Source organism: Phyllostomus hastatus, unplaced genomic scaffold (genome assembly GCF_019186645.2).
Source record: "Phyllostomus hastatus isolate PE091 unplaced genomic scaffold, TTU_PhHast_1.1 phas_scaffold_755, whole genome shotgun sequence".
In the NCBI taxonomy this organism is placed as follows: Eukaryota; Metazoa; Chordata; class Mammalia; order Chiroptera; family Phyllostomidae; genus Phyllostomus; species Phyllostomus hastatus.
In genome coordinates, this window is record NW_025334039.1 from 8897733 (window position 1) to 8917783 (window position 20051).

General features: G+C 39.0%; 1 protein-coding gene across 4 annotated transcripts in view; it reads right to left on the minus strand.

The window, feature by feature from the left end:
- The window catches only part of APAF1 (apoptotic peptidase activating factor 1), a 68259-nt gene that overhangs the window by 18272 nt on the left and 29936 nt on the right, over window positions 1-20051 (minus strand). For all 4 annotated transcript variants that reach the window (XM_045826651.1, XM_045826648.1, XM_045826650.1 and 1 more), the window contains exons 15-21: window positions 19669-19800; window positions 18305-18430; window positions 11538-11699; window positions 7951-8079; window positions 5484-5609; window positions 3544-3663; window positions 769-885 (exon numbers count right to left, since the gene is read on the minus strand). In XM_045826651.1, coding sequence (XP_045682607.1) covers window positions 769-885; window positions 3544-3663; window positions 5484-5609; window positions 7951-8079; window positions 11538-11699; window positions 18305-18430; window positions 19669-19800 — 912 coding nt within the window. The remainder of the gene's footprint in view (window positions 1-768; window positions 886-3543; window positions 3664-5483; window positions 5610-7950; window positions 8080-11537; window positions 11700-18304; window positions 18431-19668; window positions 19801-20051) is intronic.

The following is a 20051-nucleotide window of genomic DNA, read 5'->3' on the forward strand; positions in this document are numbered from 1 at the left end:
CCGCACATTGATGTTTCTCTCTCTCTTTCTGCCTCCCTTCCCTCTCTAAAAATAAATAAATTTTTGAAAAAAAAAATAAACCATCTTTAAAAAAAATTCTCAGTTTTCTATTAAAAAAAAGAAAGAATTTCAAAGGCTTGCATGAGAAAAAGTTGGAGAAGCCAATGTTCTTTGGATAACCATGATATAACTAGATAAAACATGTTTTTGTGATGAATTTCATTTGTGATGAAATCATTTTTATCCAAAATGGCTTTTATTACACTATCTTTTTGTCATATAACCTGACTGTTTTATTATTTATTTGGCATTATTTTATGTTAAGAACTTCAGGTGGTACATAGGGGTACTTCCAATACCAAAAGCAGAAGGGCAAGGAGTGGCGAAGCAGGTAAACACAGGCTACCCTGCACTGATATTCCCAATGAACCTTATCAGTAACAAAATGCAAACAACGTATCCCCTAAATGCCTGAGCTTCAAAGAAAAGAAAAGAATGCTCTTTGCACAGTCAGTTGAAGCTCTGATATACTTGGGAAACAGCAATTGAGCATGGAATAAGGAACACAAAAAAACAAAAAGTATGAGAAATAGTAGTAAAGGCAATGTGAAAAATATACAACCAAGAGGATTGCAAGAGTATCGTTAGTCTAACAGAATGACTAATAAATCACAGACTTATTCAGTATAGGTCTACAATGCTAGACACATATTCATTTTAAATAAATAACCATGCTGCACAGAATGACTGAAGAATAGAACTGAATACCGCAATGGTTCCACCGCTGTCTCCAAATGCAACGTACTCAAGATTCGGACTTAAGCAACAGCAACTAACTTGAGCTTCAGTCAGATAATCAATCTGACCTGTTTTTCCATTAATGAGCTAATGAAAAATAAGGCACAGTTATTAGGCTATAAGAGCTGTTTTTGTTCTTTAGAACAGACACTTCAATTGAAAAAATAATAATAAAACAGAGAAAATAACCAACAAGTGTGCCCAGGGGAACAACAAAGCCCTCTCCTAGTCTCAGCAGCTGCATTTAGCACTTCATGCTTTCATTTCACTTCACTTTTGTGGTTCAAATACATTTTCATAAAGAAAAACAAGCTATAAAAGGCTTAAAGAGCAGCTGTGGTGCCCACCACCTCAGACACATAGGCCTGATCTGCAATTCCACGGCTAACTCCACGACCTGTTTTCCACTTCTGCACAAAGCCCATTTCAACAGAGCACTCGTTTGTAAAAATACACTTTTCTGATATTATTCAGGGGAGCTGGTGAATTGAGACAGAGACAGGTAGTACATAAAATAAATTAAAATTAAAATGGGTTGTATATCCTCCAAATCACTTACAAAACAATATAAATTAAGATTCTTATCCTTTTTTGGGGGGAGGAGAGGGCATTGGAGAAGAACCCATGAATGCAATTTGGGTGGCTGGACTTGAAATGCTGAAACTAAGATTACCCAACTTGATAATATGGACCATTTCTAATAATTCCACTAATAAAGTTAGCTTATCACTCAACTAAAACATGTGGCCTAGGAAAATATTTCTCAAGCTTAAATCAATGGTCAGATACCTCTTTCTAAGTGTTACAATCTAAAAGTCTTGGATTATTTTTCAACAGGAAGTGAGCAGTAATCTTTATTTCAGGTACAAGAACACAGGGTTAGTCAATCAAGGTAGTTTCTCTTTACATCTCAGCCAGCATGTCCTGATCTATTAGATGTTCAAAATGAAAACTGAACTACTAAAAGCTGAATGTCTTCTCTCAAAAACTGATTTGCATATTTTTTAAAGAAGTGACTAAAAATGTTTTGTTCACTTAAATCAAACTATTATTTGTCAGTTTATGGGACAGTCTCCCACAGTCACTGACATAGAATAAAATGAATACTTTTATACTCAGATGACTTCTTTTTAACTCTGAGTTATGACAACTGTTGAAGATTGCACAAATTTTTTTCTTTTTTCTTTTAAGTATTTTATTGTTTATGTTATTACAGTTGTCCCACTTTCTCCCCTTTTGGTTGCACAAATTTAATGAAGGCAGTACAAGCACAAGGACACTGAACTTGACAGGTAAACTGCAGTGGACAACATCCCAAGTGGAAGAATAGGTCTGCTAAAAATCCGTAACGAGAAATTCCCATTCAACCCCACATCCCAGTTCATCTCAGAAATGCAGGGCATCAGGAGCTCCTGATCAACATATTAGGGACTACTGTAAAACTTGTAAAATATAGAACAAGCTGCATTTAGAAGTGTCCCACAGCTTGACTATGAACCACCCCAAAGACAGGGAAAAACCACCACAGGCCGTAGACAATTTACCCCCAGGTGTTTGTCTCCTGACTCTATAACCAGCTCACAGACTTCTGAAGATGAAAAGGACCTTACAGGTGAAGAAAGTGAGGCTCAGGCAAGTGAGGCAACTTACTCACCATCACAGGACTAACGGAACTTAAAGCCAGAACTTGTACCTGGGTCTCCTGAGTGAAGTCACTGTTCTCTCCACTATATCGGGCTGAGCTTCACAGCTTTACAACTTGTCCGGCTCTTCCCTACTCTCTGCCAGTCTGTCTCAAGCCCCTGCTGTCTCTCATGCCCTCAATATGCACGCCCCTCCATTTCCCTCTCTTCGTCTTTATTGTTTCTCTCTTCGTTCTCGCACTGCTTCACTCTCTCCTTCCATTCTCTCCCTGCTTCACTCTCTCCTTCCATTCTCTCCTGTTTCTTGCTCCCTATCTTAAGCCCCAGTGACCCTTAAGGCATCTGCTCTCTGTTAATCCTCTGCCAATCCTCTGCCATCCTCTATCAATCCTCTGCCAACGGACCTGACTCCAGGGCTCCTTTCCTCTTCAGCCAGTCATCACATGCCTTCCTCTTACACATCCCTCAGCCTTTTGTTGAGGGGCAGAGTCTACAATACAACTGTCTGGATCCCTAAATGATATACGCAGACCTTCAACTTTACCTCAGAAACTTTTTCCTTCTCAGAGAACGTAGGAAGCATTCGAGAACTATTTCTTGAACAAATGTATGAGTAACTGAGTGAATGAACAGGGGTGTTTCAGTACATAAAGCCCAGCTCCTTCTACCTTAATTCCAATGGGTCAGACTCCTTCCTCACTTAAGGTGACTTTTGTTCTTTCAAAGACCCTGTTATTATTTCCCTGCAATAATACTTCCATTGGTATGCCCATCCTCTTTGCACACCCCAACATGTCTAAATCACTACTGTGAACAGGTTCAAATCTGTCCTCATGATACCCCAGACTCCTTGCACATCAAGGCATGTGATTGCTGATACCACCAGAAGATGAGGTAAGGCAAGGTATCACCTTTTTATTTCTAAATCCTAGCCTATCTGAGCCTCAGCTCAAGACCTATATATTGAGCTGACACCTACTGAGTATCTGTTGGATACTAAACGATTGTGCCTGATCCCAAGTCCAAAAGCAAACCAGAAAAAACTGTGAATTGTGAGTTCAATCAAAACAATGTTCCCCATTGTTTTCTAAGAAATACTCACTTGCAGACGTCTTATATTGTCAACGGCAAGAACCATCACTTCATTTTCTTGAAATACAACATCTATTTCTTGCTTTAACACTATAGCAGAGTCCTCACATACTTTCTTTGTCTCCCAGAGCTGATTAAGAGATTTAAAAAAATAAATGAGATTACTGTATCCTCCAAAATATCATTAAGATAAGTCCCAGCAAGATATAAACTAAGCTTCACACTCAAAATGCCTATGATGCTAAAAATTTGTCAATTATTAGATTATAACTCAACAATAAGTATTTGTTAATTACATGCTATGATAACAAGCAGTTAGTGTTAAAACTAATAGGTGCTACAGCCAAAATGACTTAGTATAAATTCTAATTCTACCTGTAACTTTGGGCAGATTATGTAAACCAGTGCTATTCAAAGATAAGGACCTTCTGCTAGTTCCCAAACTATTTGTACCAGAATGTAAATTAATTACATTATGAAACACACTATTAACAGTGTACTTAGTGATAAAGTTTTTTTTTTAACAAGACTTCTTCATTAAAGAAGAAGTACATTGATTTACATTCTGGCTCAAGCTTACTGAGCCTGCACTTTAAGTAGCACTGACTTAACCTTTCTGTGTCTGTTTTCTCAGCTGCAAAAAGGACTGTTATGAGAATAAGCAGATACATGGACAGCAGTTTGCACAATGTTAGGCATACAGTAAATACTAAATAAATTTTAGCTACAATTTGTATAAACACTGTATCAGATGCTATAGGGACAAACCAGAGTCCCTGGCCTCAACAAGTTTATATTTTAAAATGTATGAACATGTCAGAGGAACACTAGAGCATTAGAGGTAGGGAGTAAATCAAATCTATACTTAAATCCAAGGCATAATTTCATAAGTACCATAAGAAAATGACAGCACTGGCTGGTGTGGCTCAGTGGATTGAGTGCCAGCCTGCAAACCAAAGCATCGCAGGTTGGATCTCAGTCAGGGCACATGCCTGGGTTGCAGGCTAGGTCCCCAGGAGAGGGCGTGAGAGGCAACCACACATTGACATTTCTCTCCCTCTCTTTCTCCCTCCCCTCTCTGAAAATAAGTAGGTAAAATCTTTAAAAAAGAAAATGACAAAGTTATATGGCATTAAAATGAGAGGCATCCCCCAAATGGAATACTAGGAAATGCAGAAGTTGTGGTGGCTTATAGGATCATTAGGATTTCAACAAGGAGAGGTATGGAGAAGTCGGTTATTCCAAACATAAGCCACATAAGCAAATGCACAGAAGCAGGGAACTAAAGGATGTTTGGGAAAATGTGAGCAGTTTAGTGTTGGTTACCTGCAGAAATAAACTAGAAGACAGACTACAGCAGGATGAGGCCATACTGTGGAGAAGTTTGATGGTAGACTTAGGAGAATTTATTTACTTAGGCAGGTAAGGGAGCCATTATCTGTTTTTGAGCAAAAGTGACATGACTATATGTACATGAGAAAAATATCTTGGAAGCAGCATGTAGAAAACCAAGAAAGAAAAGACATATGGCAGAAACTAATGCAAGAGAAGCAAGAGGTAATGAGCACCTCAACTTGAAATGGAAAAGCACAAATAAATGAGAGAAAATGAAAAGGTAGAATCTATTAGATTTGACAAGTAACTGGGTGTAGAATTCAAGGTAGAGGAAAGAGTCAACGCTACTCTGAGGTTTCAAATGTAATATCTAAGTTAACCAAATACAGTCTAACCATTGGACTTCGCCAGCACCTGGTCCATGGTGATATCAATGTGCATGTTCTGAATGAATGAGACTATTACAGTCCATATAATAGCACTTTCTGAGGACAAATATGGATCTAATAGTTTTCTGTTTTACTTTTCCCAATACTGCCCATTAGTTTCTTAGTTTGTAGGAGGTTTAGCTTACCATCCATAAATGTTTAAAATGAAAAGCTCGACATTTCTCACCCTGATTGTCTGGTCATCAGAAGATGTCAAAAATGATGATCCATCAGGAGAAAACATCACACAACGAACCCAACTTAAATGTCCTCTGCAATCAGCTACTTTTAGACATGAGTCCACATTCCACAGCTACAGAATAAACACAGCATATAGGAAATCACATTCATTAGCATTTTATATATATATACACACACTAAATGGTTTCTGCAGAAGATTATTCATTCTATCAACATTTTTAATAGCAAAAAACTGGAAACAACCCAAATGACCATCACTAGGACCAAATGAATAAACTACATTTATAATGCATATAATGGATTACTGAGGCCATAAAAAGTAATCAGAAAAACACCTTGACAGTGACTAGTCACTGAGCAATATTGTTTACAAAGAAAGCAAAGTATACATATTTTGCAGAATAATATATATATTATACTATATATACCATATATGTATGTGTGGATTTATGTATATACACACACACTATGTAATATAAAAAATGAGAAACATGTGTGTGTGTGTATATATATATATGGATACAAATGTGCAGATAAATAATACATATAAATACTTATATGTGCAAAAAGAAACACTGGAACATGAAACAAAACCCAGTATCGTGAGAGAAGATGAAAAGGAAGGGATAGTGATAAAAGCAAGACTTCTCTGAACATACTTATTATAAAGCTTTGATTTAGAACCATGCAAACGTCTTATGTATTTTTTTAAAAACAATAAAAAAATAGATGAACACATGAAGCTTCCATATTCAGACTGTTTTCCACTGTCATCTAATCCTCATTTCAACTGATTGCAAAACCCTACAATAAATGAGTGCACTAACTGTGCATGTACACACTTCTCCTGTTATTCATGCTTATTTCAAATCATCAGTGTCTGCCACCAGCCTGGTTGTATTTTGTCCTCAGCACTGCTGTAAATTACTCAAATATATTCCAGTCTAATGAAGTACCATATGTGCCTGAGTTCCTCTCATTACACTCTGAATTACAGACCTACTTTATGATTTCAGAACTAGCACGGACAAACAAGTGCTTCATCACATGCCCAGTGGTTTTCAATCAGCGAGTTCTATGGTTACAAATTAAGTACATGAATTTTCCCTGCCTTATCGCCAGAGTCCAAAGTGGGCATCTGAAGAGCTGAAGTACCGAGATGAAAGTGCTTCCACTACTGAAAAATCCCCCTTGAAATACTTCCCTCTCTTCCCTTCTGGTTCTCCCCCACCCCAGAAAAGGAAAATTTCCAACTATACCTAACTTGAGGATATATCTACATGTAAGGTCCAAGATGTCCCAGCAGATCTGAATCATTTAGTCCAAGGCCTCAGCCAAAGAGAACACTGCCCACGGCACTCTGTTTCTTCCCACTGTTTCAAACAGGACTGCATTTTGTTCACACTCACTGCCTTGGCTTCCAATGGGACGATTTATAGCAGGGACGTTCTTCAGTATTAGCTGCACTGCTGTACTTAGAATTAGGAGGAGCTAACAGAGCTCCCCTGCACCCTCTGATTTTATCGGTCTCCATGTAAAGGCCTATGGCTCAGCAACTCCCCTCCCCTCCCTAGACACACCTTCGTAGTAAGGGGCAAGGTCGGCAAACTCACTAAAAATTGCTGAAGTGAGCACAGAGCACTGGAGAAGTGCTTGCAGTAGGGAAACTTCCTTTGAGGAGAGCCTGCGAGCCAAAAGAATTTCCCTATTTTCCAGATAAAGGCCCATCCCCATTTTCCTGGGCTGTAATCACAAGGGGCTTCAAACTACCTGGTGGCAAGATGCACTCAAGGAACGAGTAAAACAAATCCTGGAGAGTGTGGAAAAACAAATCCATCTTTGGAGGAAAAATATCAGGAAATTCATTGCTTCCTGCAGAAAATTAATATAGCTATTCACTTGGTGGGGCTCTTCCAGAACCAGTGAGATACAGGCTCTGAGTATAAACTCTTATAATTTGCAAATCATTTTATTCATCAGTGCTTAGCAATGAACGTCCTAGGTTAACAAATTCCAAACTTAACTTCCATCTTATCCTTCTCAGTGACAATCTAAGAAATGTGAACTGGACTCATCTCCCATCATTTCTTGCACAGAAGAGTCTGTACCTCTGTCATTTCAGAGATGCCATGTTTCTGCTTAGGAACCCGGCGGTCATCCCACTGTTTCCTCAGACCGTGGCATACACTGGCCTTCCAACAAGCACTTGGTGACGGACACTGTCATCCCCAATACCATGTGTCATTCTGTCAAACAAGTCTTTCACTACTGCTAGGGTAATAAGTCTGGTTATCTAGTTAACATCCTAAAGTTCTAAGTCATTATGCTATGAAAAAAATACTACACAATTTCCCAAGCAAACATCTTCAGCAGTCAATGACTTAGCAGCCCAATCCCCATCATCCTTATACCTCCGGAGACACAGACTTCACAGAGTAAATTCAACTACTCACCTCCACACAGTACTGGGACAAAGCCACCAGTGCCAAATGGTTATGGGGGGAGAAGTCACAGTATTGGATGGTGCTGTGATGGCCCATATGGATTTCTGCCAATAGACCACTGGTCTGAATGTCAAAAAGCTGTCAACATAAGAGAGAGATATCTATGGAAGTAAAGTATATTTTTAAATTAACCTGTACCCAAATTAAATCCACATTTATTTCTAAAATAATATCCATTTCAAATATAAAATATAAATCCTGAAAAATATTAGTTACTGGTAATTGGCATATTATTGACAGTCATAAGTAAGATATAAATCAACATACATACACTTTTAAAATACTGTTCATCTTGAAACATGTTTCCTATAAAGGAAAATTTATCACAGATAATCTCTCAAGTTGGCCTAGAGAGAAATCAAACCTCTGTGAATAAATGAGTGGAGTACCCCAATTAACACACAGAGCAGTTCTTCCTAGTGCTTTTTTATTCAAAAGAGAAAAGAGATGCTCAAAAATATAGATGATCAAACTAATATAGAACAGAGGCTTGATAACATGAAATTAGCTCAATTATTTCTAGTTCTCTTCAGAGCTACCAAATTATTCCATTACGAACAATCATTTCCCCATTTTTGAACCAAAAAGAACTATTTTTGAGTAATTCAAGCTTCACTGCAATTTTTGAAAGATTTTAAAATGCTGAATCTACTCTTCCAAAGACTTTTGCCAAATGATAAAACACCTTTATCCCAAAATACAGTATGGGGATTCAAGACCAAGACAGTCTTAATGAATGAAAAAAAAAAAGGTCAGTGGAAGCCATTAAAGTAAGTGTCAGGGAGTGCACAGGTCTGCAAGCACGTGCAGATCGTTTGCGGCACAGCATCGGGGGTCAACCACAAAGGACAGGAAATCACACTTAAAATGCTTCCCAGGACAGGTCGTTCTGAAAAATTAGTGGCTGAGAGTGATGGAGGAAACTTGACAAATGTGAAATTGGCAGCTGCCCTAATTATGGGATAGCAAAAAGAAAACACCTAACAACAGGAGTGCACTAACAACACAGAAGAGTTAGAAAGAAATAGGAGAATGGAGAGACCAAAAGTAAGAAATTAGGAGCTACATGTAGTTAATGGTAATCTTAGCTTTATTTTAGTAGGTAAAATAAGGGAACTGGTCTAGACTTTTAAAATAAGAAGGCATTTCATGCAATATAAAATTATTTTCCTCCTCATATCTTTTAAAATGTTCAAATTCTCCTCAACACCATTAGTCATTAGGGAGATGCAAATCGATCTACAATGAAGTACCACTTCACACCTAATAGGATGATTATAACATAATAAAGAAAAATAACAAGTTTTGACAAGAATGTGGAGAAACTAGAATTCTTATACATTGCTAGTAGGGATATAAAATGGTACAGACATTATGGGAAAATCTGGTGGTTCCTCAAAAAGCTAAATACAGAATTGCCGTACAGCCCAGCAATTCTGCCCCCAAGTATATACACAAAAGAATTGAAAGCAGGGGCTCAGATACTTGCATACCAATGTGCACTGCATTACTCACAATAGCTGAAAGATGAAAACTACCCAAACGCCCACCAACAGATGAAAGGATAAACAAACTGTGGTGTGTCCATATAGTGGAGTATTACATAGCCGTAAAATTCTGATACATGCTCCAATAGGGATGAACCTTGAAAACAGCATGCCAAATGAAATGAGCCAGACACAAAAGGTCCAGTATTTTATGATTCCACCTACATGAAACATCTAGGATAGGTAAATTCAGAGATTAAATTAGAAGTCATCAGGGATTCTGCAGAGAAGGGAATGTGGAGTGTTTACTTACTAGTTACAGAGTTTCTGTTTGGGATGATAAAAACATTTTCGGGGTAGTGGTGATAGTTGTACAACATTGTGAATATAACTAATGCCACTAAATTGTACATTTTAAAACGGTTAAAGGAGCTAACTTTACATCTATATATTTTACAACAAAAAATAGCTTAAATCTTCAAATCTTGTATATGCAGCAGTTCCTTTTCTGTTCTTATAGCCTTTCACAAATTTAAGACAAAAGGAGATATTCTCCTTTAGTTTCCTGATAAAGGGTATAAACCATTAAGCAGCCCAGATCCTGGGGTTATAGCTACAGATCAATGACAATAACATAAACAGTCCCTCAGTGAGTACATATACAATATATAACTATATTGTGTATTTCAGTTGAGTTCTTTAAAATACACTATCTAGGGAGAGAGAACAAGAAGTTGGTAAGAGGATGCACACTTTCAGCTGTAAGATGAGTAAGGTCTGAGGATCTAATGTGCTACATGGTGACTGCAGGTAAGAACACTGTTATTGCACAGGTGGCCGGCACAAGGCCCGCGGGCCGCATCCGGCCCTCCACTTTGTTTTACCCAGCCCGGCACCTTGTTCTACCTGGCAGCAGCATCAACCTCCTTGCCCCTAGTTAAGGACTAGTTACATTTATACAGTCCTAAAATTACATTTGGCCCCTTGAAGGCAACTGCGAGGCTGATGTGGCCCCCAGTAAAAATGAGTGTGACACCTGATTGCACAATGGAAATTCACAGAGTAGAATTACACGTTCTCATCACAAAAAACTAAATCTGTGAGGCAGCAGTTGTGCCAATTAACCTGATTGGGGGAATCATTTTGTAATGCGCACACATATCAAGACATCACATTATATGCTTTAAATATCTTACAATTTTGTCAATTATACCTCAGTAAAGCTAAAAATAAAATAAAATGGTAATATCTCTTATTCAAGTCTTTTAAAAATCACTGCTAGAATGGAATGTCACTGAGCCATAACTCAGAAAAGCTGGCTCTCCAAATCATGATGTGACTTTGAATAAATTACTCGGCTGCTCCAAACCTCAGTTGCCACATTATTACCACAGTCACTGCAATCTTTCTGTCCCCTGGATATTTATATCAAAAGTAATTATATATGAGAGCACGCTGGATACTACAAGTGTAAGCTATTATTAGATTTGAAAAAAGGAAGGCATTTCCTTGTCATTTACTTTTTTTGCATAACTTCCTCATTTACTTCCTAGAAATTCCACAATCGTCATCAGTCATTGAGTATTTCTCACAAAACCATAAAATTTCAGGGGTAAGAAAGCACTTTGGAAATCACCTAAACCAATGTATTCAAGAACTGTGGAACAACAACAAAAATAACTGATGCAGAAAGTATTCCATGTTCCTTAAAAAATCTGAGCAACACTGGATTAAACAACATAAATTGCTTCTGTACTGTAGAACTTCTTGGGGCCTTAAATATGTTAGTACACACTGAGGACCTCTACTGGAGAAAGCGATACATAACACTTCCCAAACCTGTATGGCCACGGAAACCGTTTCTCACAAGGCCTCCTGACCATTCCCTACAGCACAGTTCTGATAACTACAAAAGATTATGGAGCCTACCCCAAGTCATACAGCTACATTCCATTTATATCAATAAACAAGGCACAATGCAAAAAAAATTGAGGATTTAATTTTGTTTAAATTAGACTAAACTTAGCTCTTTAAAATACTGGTACTTACAAAGATTTTATTCTTGGCAGCCACCATTATCCTGGAACCATCAGAAGACCACGAACAACACTTCACTATCACTTCCATGTCCTCTTGAGGCTCCTCTGGGCTTAGGAAGAACTGCTTCACATTAATGGTTTTCCTCTCATTTGCTGATTTCACATCCCAAAGCTGTAAATTGCAAAAAAAAAAAAAAAAAAAATTTGTTGTTTTAATCTCAAATCACACCCCTAGAATTTCATCTGGATCAAATATCCCACAAATTAGTCACTTTACCTAATGGATTATTTTTTACTTATGCATGACATTTTTTACAGAACTTTTAAATGAACTCCGATTTCATTCAGTACATTCCTGAAAAGAAAACAATTAGAAGCCCTGTCTGAAATGCAGAATGCAAAACGAAATGAAGTGTGAAAGCCTCAGCACGGTGTGGATGGAGGAGGCTAGGCGCTGACAGTGAGGATGAGTGTGGAGGAAACATAGGATGAAGGGACTCACGACTGGCCACTGCTGCCCTCTACTGTGCCAGGCATGAAGTGTGCCTCACATCTACCGTATGTACAGCATGGACACTGCTCAGGACCCAGTCCAAGCTGAATTATAACCTAGCACAGCATCCAGAGACAGGAGGAGTCCCCGAAAATGGACAATGAAGAATATGCTGGAAGGAAGCAAGACACAGTGTGTGTGGCCCAGGGCCAGATGGGCTCCAAAACAGCTGGATCCTGAGGAATGGGATACAAAAGCCTAAACCTACTCACTTAGCAGAGCCCCTGGGCAGCACAAAGGACAGAGGCCTTTGAGAAGTTCCACCTTTACTCCTCTGGGCTTTGAACAGTGTCCCAGGTCCATGGTGGGGGAGGAGGGGGCGCCTACGGGCAGGGGAGTGGCTGCCAGGCCCAGACCAAGGGTTGGCCAAAAACAAGGACAAAAGAAAAAGTTGCTTCTCAAGCTTTAAGTCAGCTTCCAATGCCCAACTCCAAGGTAAAACCCGAATTTTCTAGCCAAGCACATTTTTTAATCTTTCTTGAGCTTAGAGAATTACTATGTACACTATAAAATAAAGCCAAAACCGTAACCTTTCCCCTTGCAACAACTGTGGGTGAGTTGGATGAAGCAAGAGAGACATCAGGTACTAAAAGTTTTTCTTGACACTAAAGAGAAAAAAACATCTAAATATAAGTGCCAGGAGTTTCAGTCCCATCAGCCAGAATATATGAGAAATCACACTCTGCTCCCCTCTTAACATGAAAAACAAAGCAACTATTGCCTGGATTTAAGAAAGAAGAGTAAAACTAACACAACTCAATTTTATTACATCTGTCTAAACTGCATCATCTGCATCTGGACCTGACTCTAGCTCCTCTCCAAGGAGTGATGCAATTCTACATATTGAGGGACAAAGTAAGTGCCAGTGTTTCATTTTGAGCAAGTCACTGCACTGTACTTAGGGACCCTCATGCACCCTAGCCCTTGTATGGTTCCAATGGCAATTTCTAAATAAAGCTTGCACTTTGAAACAGTTTATCATCAGGGCCTAAAATACACGTTTATCGACATGACAGTCTAACAAAATGCCTGGAAGATTACAGAGCTATTTGAGGCAGGAAATAATTTTACAGTTTTCCATCCTCTCAGAAAGTAAAAGCTTTGACCTTGAAATGCTGTTATCCAGCATCATTTTGCAGGACCACTGCTTACTATGCATCACTGTATCAGTGTGAACCAGCCCACAACACTGGCTTACCAGCACTTCGGGAAAGCTGCCACAACAGGGCAGTTCTCACCAAGAGTGCAGTACAGTCCGTCCCGGGCTGAGAGTGCTCTGTGCCCTACGATCACATTTTAATACTCACACATGAAATAAAAATCCTATCCCTGACAACTTCAAATCCTTTTTTCTCTTGAGTTGGAGAAGTCTTAATTTGATTTGAATGGACACAGCAAAGGTTTATCATCTTAAACACATTGTAACCACTGTGCTAGTCACTCTGAGATTGTATCAATAAGTCAGATGCAGAGTTTACATGCTGGTAAGGAGGTGAGACAAGCACAGAGATGGCTTTAACACCACATACATCAGGCATGCCATCTGAGAGGTAAAGGTCCAGCACAGTGGAATGCTACACCCAAGCTATGGGCTCGAAGACACGCTTTTGCAGAAGTGGCCGGCTCGCTCTCCTCCCTGAAGATTAGCCTACTTTACACCACCTTTCTTCTTTCAACACCAAGAAGAAAGGAGGAAAACTCTAGGACCTGGAGTTTTCCAGGTCAGATATGACCTAAGGGGTCAGATGTGTTCATGTACAAAATAGGAAAGCAAGGCCAATGAGAAGAAAGAACAAGTACAGTGCGGGTGCAGCGCCGGGTGCCTGAACTTACCTCCCCACAGAGTCCTCTGCTCTCAGAGCACCTTCTACAGACCTTTACCACTTTCACGGTGTGTCCGTCACTTCCCTTCCTTCCCAACTGCATACTAAACGACTTCAGGCCAGGAATTAGACATTTTTTAAGCGTTTAAAACCCAAATACCTAGTACATAATTAGTATTCAATAAGTGATCGATAAATACATTTAAAGTGAAAAGACAGATAATCCCCATGTTTCAGGCACAGGGGAATAGAGACAATAGTATTACTGAAAGAAATAGGGTTCTGGTTAAAGGTGCGGACGGAACACACATTCCTCTCCACACCCTCCCAAAACCCATGTGAAACAGTGAAGAGAATTCCTCTCCAGGCAATAGGCCACAAGGTGAAGGAGGCAGAGGGAAGACTTAACAGCAACAAAACTGTAAAGGCTAAAAAGCAGAAAGACAAGAGATAAGGAGACTCCTAAAAATTGAACCCTGAGCCCGCAGCGCAGAAAGCCAACAAACTGACCCAATTCACACCGTGGAATTCCAAAACTGCTCAGCAAGAGCTGTACCTGGTACCTCCTGGAAAAGGCGGCGTTAAATCGGGAGGAATAGTTGGAAGTCCCTTGAAATACTCTCCGCTAAGATGTAATCCCTGCTGCCATGCCCCTACTCCGGCGGAAGAATAGAGGGCTATTCCACAGCTATTCATTCCAACACAGCTGACAGCAGGGTCACCACTCTGAGAACAAGGAACTGGAGAAAGTCTACATTCCAAATGCAAGAGCTCTGCCAGACATCTTCACAGCCAGACTTACACTCTATAGGTAGGAGACGGAAGATTTTTCTCTGACTACCCCACCAGATCAACACAAAAAAACCTGAAGAGTCTGACATCAGGAGTTCACCATGGAAAATGACAGCCAGATAATCCTATAGGGAAACCCACAATAGAGGTCACAATTTCCTATCAGTTTTTGGGTGCTGTACTCAGAAATAAAGCAGATGTCCAAATATCTCTAAAATGGAGACCAAAATCAAAACTAACAGAAAGAACAAGTATACAGAAATACGAAAACTTCATAAAAACTATTAATACCGACAAAAGATAAAAGACATTGCATGAATGAAACAAGGATATTAAAAAGAGAACTGGTCATAAGAATGGGTTCTTAAATGATATGACAGCAGAAATTTAAAACTCAATAGAAAGATTGGAAAATAAAGCTAAAGAAATCTTCCAGAAAGTAGGACAAACATACAAAGAAGAGAAGAGAGGAAAAAAATAAGAAAGCATCCAAAACAGATACTCCCAGAAGAGAAAGTAGAAAAAAATAAACCAAATGATTTAGAGGAAATCCCCAGAACTGGAGTTTCCAAATTGAAAGAAGCCACTGAGTGCCAAGCACAATACAAGAAGACAAACCCAAACCGAGGCACACTGTCATAGCATTCTAAAAAGAAAAAATACTGGAAACAAAGAGATTTGAGAAGTTTTGAGACAGGAAAATAGATCTCATATGAATCAGAATGGCTTCAAATGTTATCAAGAGCAACTGTGGAACCTAGAATACAAAGGAGCAATGTCCCCAAAATTCTAAGGAAAAATTCTTCCCAACATAGAATTTTGTATGCAGTCAAAAATATCAATTAAGTATGACGCTAGAAAAAGACACTTTTTACGCCTGGCTGGTGTAGCTCAGTGGATTGAGCGTGGGCTGCGAACCAAAGTGTCACAGGTTCGATCCCCAGCCAGGGCACATGCCTGGGTTGCAGGCCAAGGCCCCCAGCAACCGCACATTGATGTTTCTCTCTCTCTCTCTTTCTCCCTCCCTTCCCTCTCTAGAAGTGAGTGAATAAAATCTTAAAGAAAATACAATAAAGATTAAATCAAAAGATTTTAAAAAAAAACACTTTTAGATAGGCAAGGTCTTTAAAACTGATCTTCCAAAAGATTCTTTCTTAGGAAGATACAGGAGTTCTCCACCAAGATGAAAATAAACCAAGAAAGACAAGAAATCCAGGAAACCCAGGAAAAAAGGGTTTCAACTAAAGAGAAAAACAAAAGGAATTCCCAGGATAGTAAAGGGAGATCCCAGGACAGCTGGACACTGGGTACAGTATCACCAATCAGAATGGAGCAAGACAAAACCCTCCAAGAAAGTTATTTCTAACAAATACCTGATAAGTTTGAATGCTGTAAGAAGTAATTTAGACAAGGGATAGTTTGAAGACAAACTAGTGATAAGCCCATATTAAAAAATAAGCAAATGAAAAAACAAAACTACAATGTTAAATGCGCTACACATTGACTCACAAAGAAAACAAAAAGTCGTATGACAAAGGAAAAATATTCATCATACACTAGATGGCTCAACTATGCTCAGTCAGAATGGCATGAGTCTCAAACTCTGATCTTATCAAAATCCTGAAATGCACAGAAGCCACAAAAAGTGGGTCAGGTTTAGGGAGAAAAAAAACAATTAGTTCAGTTTGGAGCACAGTAAGTATGAAGCAAGGAGTTTTATTCAAGAGATAACAAGCAGCAGGCAGTTAGGGATCAGGACACAGCACATAAGAGAAACAAGGGCTGGAGATAACCATCCAAAAGTCACTCACAGAAGAAATGAGAGCTGAGGCCATGAGACGGGATGAACTGGGAGGGAAGGCACATGCTGGAAGTGGCTGCCAACATCAGATGTTAGAGGAACAGCTTTATTTCAGTAGGCAGGAAAATGAGGTCAAGAAGGGGTTAGAAAGATAAAAGGGAAAGAAGAATCACTGATGTCAAACAACAGTTTCAAAAAGAAAATACCGGTGGTCAATGGGGAAGATGAACACAGGTAACACAACAAAAAGAGTAAAGAGTGTACACAAATTCACAGAGATTGTACACAAATCCAAAGAACATTAGACTTAAAAAAAATGAAGACTAAAAATAAAACTTCATTTTATTCTTCAAGACAATACAGAGAAGATGGGACCAGGCTAAAAAAGGGTTAAGTAGTCCTGGCCAGTGTGACTCAGTTGGTTGGTGTCTTCCAGTAAACCAAAAGGTCATGGGTTCAATTCCTGGTCAGGGAACAGGCATAGGTTGAGGGTTTGGTGCCCCCTCCAACCCCCCACCAGGGCACATACAAGAGGCGACAGATCGATGTTTCTCTCTCCTCCTCCCTACCCTTCTCTCTAAAAATAAATTATTTTTTTAAAAAGATTTAAGGAGAAGCATTTAGAGTTTTTCTGTTTTAGAACTATAATTCCAAGAACCTATGCATCCCAATGTTCATAGCAGCACAATTTACAATAGCTAGATGCTGGAAGCAACCAAGATGCCCATCAGTAAATGAATGGATCAAAAAACTATGGTACATTTACACAATGGAATTTTATGCAGCAGAAAGAAAGAAGGAGCTCCTACCCTTCACAACAGTTTGGATGGAACTGAAAAACATTATGCTAAGCGAAACAAGCCAGGCAGTGAAAGACAAATACCATATGATCTCACCTTTAACAGGAACCTAAACAACAAAACAAACAAGCAAGCAAAATATAACCAAAGACACTGAAATAGAAGACAGGCTGACAGTGACCACAGGGGGAGAGTAGAGGGAATTTCAGGGGACAGTGGGAAGGGTTCATGGGAACAAACTTAAAGGACACATAGACAAAAACTAGGGGGAGGGTGGTAATGGGAAGGAAGTGGGGAGGGTTGGGAGTGGGGGCTAGATTGGGAGTAAAAGGGAGAAAACTGTATTTGAACAATGATTAAAATACAATTAAAAAAAAAAAAGGAACTATAATTCCAGGGGGCTTGAATAAGCGTTTTTCCCTAGCTCTGGGTTTTCCCCCAATATGACTTGTCAAAAACGGGTAAATAGTAACATAAAAGGTACAATAAATAAATGATAAATAAAAGCAAGACCAGCCCCGGCTAGTGTAGCTCAGTGGATTGAGTGCCAGCCTGCAAACCAAAGAGTCACCGGTTTGATTCCCAGTTAGGGCCCATGTCTGGGATACGGGCCAGGTCCCAGTGCGGGGCACACAAGAGGCATCCACACACTGATGTTCCTCTCCCTCTCTTTCTCACCTCCTTCCCCTCTCTCTAAAAATAAAATAAAATCTTTAAAAGAAAAGAAATAAGCAAGACCTTTACAAATTTGACCCCCATATATCTCAAAAGATTTTATGAAGTCATAAAATGAAATCATGCTTGAAGAATTCAAAATTATGAACTTTAAAGCATAAGGTAGTAAACCATTAGTAAACAATCATTGTAATAAGCAATTACAGTTACATAAATATGCTCCTGGAAGTTGAAGCTCTTCATGAAGAAATGTGAAAAACAGAAGCCTAATTCCATAATCCAATCCTAAGGCCATAAAATTACCACCCATTTTAATAACTAACAAAAACATACCTTTAATGTTCCATCAGCTGAACAACTGGCCAAAAGCTTATCATCTGGTGAAAATCTGCAGTGATTGGCTGAATTGTTATGGCCGAACAAGGTATTTCGACAAGGTTCTTGATTCAAATCCCAGAGCTGTTTGAGAAAGATAAAAAGGTAACTAAAAAACGAGTACTGAATGGGGAAAGGTTAAAAACAATGTAAAGTTCTTTCTTCTCTCTCATTTAAACTTTTTCAGTTATAGGCAGATGTTTAATTCACGGTAACGTAACGATGTCAAACACAAAGGTGAACTTGTGATTAACAAGTAATGAGGCAGCTCTTAAATCAGCACCTCAGTCTACTGAGGGACTCAGAGGCTCACCTAGGCTTTCGGTCTAAGCACTAAATGACTGAACAACTGCTGATGTTTCAAAAGGTAGTTTGGAGCCATTATTATATTTTACTCAGCTCTATAATAAGTAATATGCAATACGTCCCATTACAAAAACGGTGTGACATTTAAAAATAAAGGGCACAAACCAAGCCAAAAAGAATCCAAAAGAAGTTAGCAAATATTTCTGGGGTCCAAAAAAGTTTAATCTAGCTACCTTTAGTATGCCACTTAAGTGGAAAACAGATAATCTTGTATAATTTTTAATTATAAAGCATTATCAAACATGTGAAATGAATACCTATTTTTGATTTTGGCTTTCTTTTTCTTTTTTTTCCTGCCTGCACCTTTTCCCCTCCTTCTTCAGATAATAAAACCTCTCTACTGAATCAAACCCCACTTATTATAATCCAAGTGAAGCTGACCTCCCCTCATCTGCCCAATTTCTACATGACTAAACTTGCAACCTTTTGTCAATCCAAGGATTCCATCCTACTGACCAGTAGGGTTATTTAGCAATGAGTATATGACCCAAACCAGGTCAACTACAGTTTTCTATGAAATTAAATCTACAGGATCTAGGGAAGAGTAAGTTTCTCTTCCTCTGTGATTATGGGGAAGAGCAAGTTTCTCTTCCTCTGTGGGTATGAGCCGTAAGACCGATATAAGCAAAGCTGAGAAAAGCCACATTTCCTGTCACACGGAGAGAACATGCCTGAACCAACAAAGAAGGAAGCAGCGTCTAGACCTGGAGTGGGAACTCAAGGCTGAGAACGTAGTTTAAGCATTTGGGTTCAGCTCAGCCCAAAGCTACACTCCCCCTAGTCTTTGCAGTTACATGAGCCAGTAATATCTTCTTCATCATTGTTGTTGCTTAAGCTAATATGAAAGTTTGTATTGTGCAACCAGAAGAGCCCTGATGAATACAATGTATGAGAAAATCAAAGGCGATGTTCTGATGTGTCTACAAAACTACACAATTCCCATGATCCACACTTACTTTGAGGACACCGTCACTGGACCCAGTGGCTAAGAGAAGGGGATGACTGTTGTGGGTGAAGTGGCAACAATTGACTTGCTCTGAGTGCTCATCATAGCTGTGCACCTGTTGCCCGGTCATGGAATTCCAAATCTAAAGAGAATAGAGAACAAAATGTACAACTATCCCTTCTTTTCACATGAAACAAAGAAAATCCTTTGTGGATGCCATCCGTCCTGTCTGCCAGATTTTTCCAGTCAGACAAGATGCTAATGAATACCTTTGGTTCCCCTAAAATATGTCAATATTTTGCCAAGATTTTTTTTTAACCTTTACTTGCAAGTCTATATCTGTGTCTTCCTATAGCATAACTGGAATTGCCTGAAAACATTACATTCTTCAAA